The following is a 5,856-nucleotide window of genomic DNA, read 5'->3' on the forward strand; positions in this document are numbered from 1 at the left end:
ACAACTGGTGAAACGGATAACCACATTCTTAAAAAAATCCCATTAAGAGTGGACTAATCAGTTAAACAAGTAAACAGACTTGTGACACAAACTAATATTTTGTTCACAATAATCAGGCATACCTTGCAGTCAATTCCCATTGCATATTATATGCAGCATAGTATACTTTCCTTAGGTTTATATAACTCTTGGGGGGATTTTTTTTAAGGGGTTAACTCTTATACAGTTTAGAAGAAGAAAATGAATTACTTCACCATTGAACCAATCTACACAAAGAACTTAAAAAGACAATCAACCTAACAGGTTATGAATGTTGCAAACACATCATCAATAATCAAAATACCTTTGATACTGTTCCTTCTTTATTTAATCATAATGCCTTTTGTACAAATAAAAACTGTATATGATTGAAAATTGTTAATGTGGAATTCTTGGTGTCCTGGATTAACAGCTATGTATAAAATGTAGGCCAAGCAAATGTATAGTCAGAGGCACTTAGAATTTATTCCAGAAACAGGATTGAAGCAAATAGGTCTGCATAGTCAGAATATGATTAGTAAAATGCATCTGAAGAGCTTTATAAAATTGCATAACTTGAAACATTGTTAAACTTTCACTTTTTTTTACAAAGTCCATTGTTTTTATCTTCTAGCTTTTCTCCAGAAACCTATGACTGGGGATATCTAAATAACAGCTTAATGGTTCAAGTTGGATCCCTGCAGCATGATTTCACATCAGAGTCTCAACGATGAAGCCCAATATAACAACAGACCAATGATACTCCCTCCACATTATTCAATTTTAATAAAAGGGTTATTTTGCAAGGACTTATATACTTAAATTATGTAAAAAGAACTGAGTCACCTTTATAATGTTAAAAATATTTGAGTTTTAAAGATTTGAGCTGCTGAAAAAAAAGTTTTCTATATTTGCAATTTAGAAAAATAGTTTGAAAAACTAAATTTTGAAAAAAAGTCAAATATTTAAAATGTGAATATGTATAGACATGGTGGTGTTTACAATGTTAATTTAATTGTACAATGCCCAGTGAAACCTATACTAATAGGAGTTTTTGACCTGTTTAACATGCAAATTTAACTATTTAAAATGTACTATTAGTTTTAGTAAATTGGTCATTAAAATAATTTTGTATACCTTTACTGATGCATGAGTGAGGGTGACAGATAGATTGGAAGAACTGTTTTCTCTCACTAAGACTGTTTTTTATTTCATCTTCCTGTCCACTTTGATTATATAGAAAGCTACTAAATTTTAAAAAACAGAAGAATTTGTCCTGAGGTACAGTTTACAGTTGTGTTAGCTTCAGCAGTCCATATAATAAATTGGAGTTTACAGTACTGACTTCATGGCCAGATCTCTAAAAGTGTGTACATAAAATTTCTGTTTGCATGTGTACTTTGATTCAGGACTACATTTCTGAATTTTCTTCACTTTGGACATTCATTTGTAAGGAAAAACAATCCAATCTAACTATTGTTTTTCAAAATAGAGCTAAGTGTGTACTTCTTACTTTCTCTCATCCCATAGTCAGTCTGCAAGCTTGTGACTCATTCAACAAAACACATCTTTCTACACATGCCACGTGTAATGTGTATGCAAATCTAAATATTTTATGAAAAATATTTATACGGGTAGTCCTTGGCTTTCAACCATTCATTTACTAACCATTCAAAGTTTCAGTGGAACTGAAAAAAGTGATTATGACTGTTTTTCACGCCTTGTGACCATTGCAGCATCCCCATGGTCACAGGTCTGCAACCCGCGGCTCCAGAGCCGCATGTGGCTCTTTCAGCCGTCTCCTGCAGCTCCCAGTCCTCTGCTATGTGTACTCCAAAAAAAAAAAAAAAGTGAGACTAAAAAAGTTCAACCAATCAATTCAAATATGCAGGGTAGGTGCATATCTCGCCTTGGCTCCACTCTTCAGTCAAACTCTGTTCTGCGCATGCGTGCATGTACGTGCATGCACACACATTTTTTGCGGCTCCCAGTTTTTCCTTTTGTGAGGGAACCGGTTCCGAGTGGCTCTTTCACTGTTTCAGGTTGCTGACCCCTGACCTATTGCAAATATGGTGAGGAAGCCAGATTCACTTAATAATGGTTTTACTAAGTGAACAACCGCAGCAATTCATTTAACAACTGTAGCAAAAAAGGTCAAAAAATGCAAAACTCACTTAACAACTGTCTTGCTTAGCATTTGAAATTTTGGGCTGAGTTGTGCTTATAAGTTGAGGACTTCCTGTATATTATTTATTTTAAACTTCTCAAAGCACTTACAATTGCACTCTCCCCAGATCCAAGAAAGCCTTTTCCAGGTGGGGTTAAATTGTGACCTGTTTAAGGGCAACCAGGAGCATGTCCTAATGCAAAGAAGCTTTCCCCCAACCTTGAACCCATCAGTTAATCCCTTTAAGCTAATTTAAAGTAGCCACGATGAGAAAGAGGCAAGACAACAAATGACAGGACAAACCATTACAAATGCCTGGGTGGCAAACTGCATCTCAAAATGCTCTGCAAATTTATTGTAACAGGTTGCTGAAAGTTGTAAAAGAATAGTTCCCAAGGCAGACGACATGAAACCCAAAACAAAATCAGACAAATAAAAATGGAGGTATACATCAGAAACACTACAGCACTAGCTTTATCTTAATCTTATGCTGGTATAGCAAAGAAGAAATCCCATCTCTTTTGCTTCCATGGCAATCCTTTCCTCCCCAGTCAGGGTAAATCACTACCGGTTTATGCTGGCTGGGGAGGAAAGGCTTGCAAGGAACCAGATTAGGTGCAATTTCTTCTTAGTGCCACCAGTGAAAGACTAGCATAAAGCTAGCACTGGCAGTGCTAAGAACAAATCGTGGTTCATGCTGGCTGGATAGGAAAGGATTGAAATGGAAGCGAAAGTGACAAGATTTCTTCTTAACTGTGCCATATGGCCCAGCGAGGGAGCAGCCTTCTCTACCCTGACTTCCTGAGCTCGTCAAAGTGTAAGTAAGCGAATGGAGACTGGGTGGACAAGGCCCATAGGGCTTTGGGGAAACCAAGGGGCAAGAGGCAGAGCATGGGATATCTTAGAGGGTGGGGGAGGCCACCTAGGAGTGCCTGTGCCTGCACTAGGCCTCCCTTGGTTTCTCCCATCCCTACGTCACCCCATGCTCTACCTAACGACCCACACATTTGTTTAATGAGTACATTGGGGAAAGCAGGGACAGGGAGGCGGTTGCTTCATTTACACTTCATTTAAAGTAGTCTTTGACTTCTGACATGAATGGGCAGGCTCCATTTCTGTCGTAAGTTAAAGACTACCTGTAGTAAATCTATACATTAATCTTTTCCCCCCAGAAACTGCCAACTACTCATTCCCTTGAATTTGTCATGATGTTCAAGAGAAGAAAACATGTGGCTAAATGAAGATACTCTGTTCACAAAATAAAATCTGCCTTATTTGGGAGATCCCTTCCTCATTTTCCAACCCATTCCTTTTCTGGCAATTCCTATAGCAGAGAGACATTTGAACGGCTTTGTGGGGAAGCAGGAAACATAAATCACCAGGCACCGATTCCCACACTGTTGTAATCATCACATTGTAACAAAACATACAGGATTGTATATTGTATTTGGTTGTATTCAAAACTGAGTTCCAAATTATTTGGAATGTTGTCAATATTAGAACATTTCTTTCATAGCAATAAAAGTTAGGCAATGTATCCAAATCCGTAAAGGAAAGACAATCTTTCCTTTAGTCTGCAGATTGTTTTATCCTTCATATGGTAACCAACATTCTTGCAAACATATACTCAATCTTGTATACATTTACTCAGAAGGGAACCACAATATTCAATTAATCTTAGCATAAAATACAGGAAGAATGAAGCTTAAATGAAGCTCCTTCATTTAAAGGAAGAATGAAGCTTGACACTATGTTTATTTGAACTCCAAACAATGGGGTTTATTTTTACTATAGTGTGTATAAGATTTGCATCTTTATTAGATTACTGTATCATAAAAAGGAAAGGGAATAAAGCAAAAAGCAGCAATGGAGGTTCTCATTTTAAAAAGGAAAATTCTAAGAGTGGCAAATATAATGAAGCAATGGTGGTCTTTACATTAGCAGTAATGGGGACAATCAAGCTTAGAAAATGTAGCATCTAAAGTTTTGACCACCATCATCCCTCAGTTATGTTAAATTGAATGGAAAGCAACTTCTTTTGTCCATTTCCTTCTATTGTTAATCAGAATAATAAGAGTAGCAGTAGACAACTCTTTTAATTGTGGCCGAATTCAGCCACTTGGAAATTCTTGTTTCTATATGTCAGATTCAAGGACTTCTTTCAAATCTGTATACTACTAAATAAAAACTCATATGCTATCTATTACACACAACTAGCTATTTTTGAAAAACTGCATTATTTCTTTAAACAAATAGAACAGCTGAGCAAAGAAATAATTAAAGCGATGTTTTGAACTCTCAGATGAGACTCAGAATACTAAATTCCTTATTCAATAGTCAAGAAGCCTGAAAACTAATGACTACAACAACAATGTTATCTACTTATAATTTTACTTCTGTTTTTTGGTACTTCATTTCTGTATTTTTAACCAATTAAATAAATAGTAGCCTTCACAGTCTTGGATGTAAACAAAATTCCTGAGTAATCTACTCCTTATTCATAGGACCTTGACTTAGAATCAACATCTACCTTAGCACAAGATACACATGAAGTGAGATCTGCTGGCTTCATCCAGAAAAATATCAGCATAAGCAAGTGAATAAGACAAAGTAATACTTCTAAAATAGATGTATCATTAAACATAAAGAGCATAAAGAGAGAAAAATTATCTGCTGGCTTCATCCAGAAAAATATCAGCATAAGCAAGTGAATAAGACAAAGTAATTCTTCTAAAATAGATATATCATTAAACAAAGAGCATAAAGAGAGAAAAACAATATTTTGCTTACCTTGCCTTTTTTAAAAAAGGAAGTGATTGAAAGAAAGCTTCAAGAATTCATGTCCATGTGACTTGAATTTCAGGAAGAACACACCAAGGAAGAACTGAAGCTATAAAAACCTTGCATATGGATTCCATGCTAACTCAGCAGTATTTACCATTAATATGTGGAAATTAAACACTTTGAAGTATCAATTTCCATTTAGAAGACAACATAAAAAATAGCAAAATTACAGATCTCATGCTTTAAAATTTGCCCACAAATTCTGAAGCCTACAGCTCTTTTGAGCAGGGGGGCATTTATCTACCCTGCAGCTGGCAACACACTAGACAATTTTGAACTTTCCCATTATCTTTTAGATTAGATACTGGGGAAAAGTATAAGAAATGGATGAATTCACAAAAATAATCTCCATTCCATTGGACAAAATCTTATGTCTGATTCATCACAAATTGGATGTCATAAAGCTTATTGATAAGAAATCGATCTTACCAGTAACAGATCTTACCAGTAACGTTAAATTCTAAGGCACATACCAGTTTCCTTGTTTCACAATCTGTTACCACAAGACTATTCTTGTCTACCATAAAGATCTGACGTTCATATTTATTAAGCCCTGAAGTGAATGCAATCTTTAGAATATGGCTCAATATCTATTGATTTCGATAAATGAAGTCTTAAATTATAAGGGCAATACATTACAGTTTTCTTCATTTAGTTATCACTGGAAAATTTCACATGTGTAGAAAAATATATACCGGTAGTTGAGAATAAATAATACTTCATTTTTAAATACTTAAATCACAAAGTTATGGAACTATATTAGTTAAAGCATGCAGTATAAATAGACATACAAACACACACACAAGAACAATAACAGCAGACATGTC

The 5,856-nt window shown here is 35.3% G+C and overlaps 1 protein-coding gene across 1 annotated transcript in view; it reads left to right on the forward strand.

Annotated features, from left to right (window-relative positions):
• GPR137B (G protein-coupled receptor 137B) overlaps nt 1-827 on the forward strand; it is a gene marked incomplete at its 5' end in the record, with an annotated part of 19,385 nt that extends 18,558 nt beyond the window's left edge. Inside the window, 1 exon segment of the mRNA XM_083352982.1 lies at nt 653-827. Within this exon segment, the coding sequence (XP_083209108.1) occupies nt 653-752 (100 nt within the window). The 3' untranslated portion in view covers nt 753-827.
• Nucleotides 828-5,856: the final 5,029 nt, after the last annotated feature.

This window comes from Vipera ursinii, assembly GCF_947247035.1.
Source record: "Vipera ursinii genome assembly, chromosome: 1".
NCBI lineage: Eukaryota > Metazoa > Chordata > Lepidosauria > Squamata > Viperidae > Vipera > Vipera ursinii.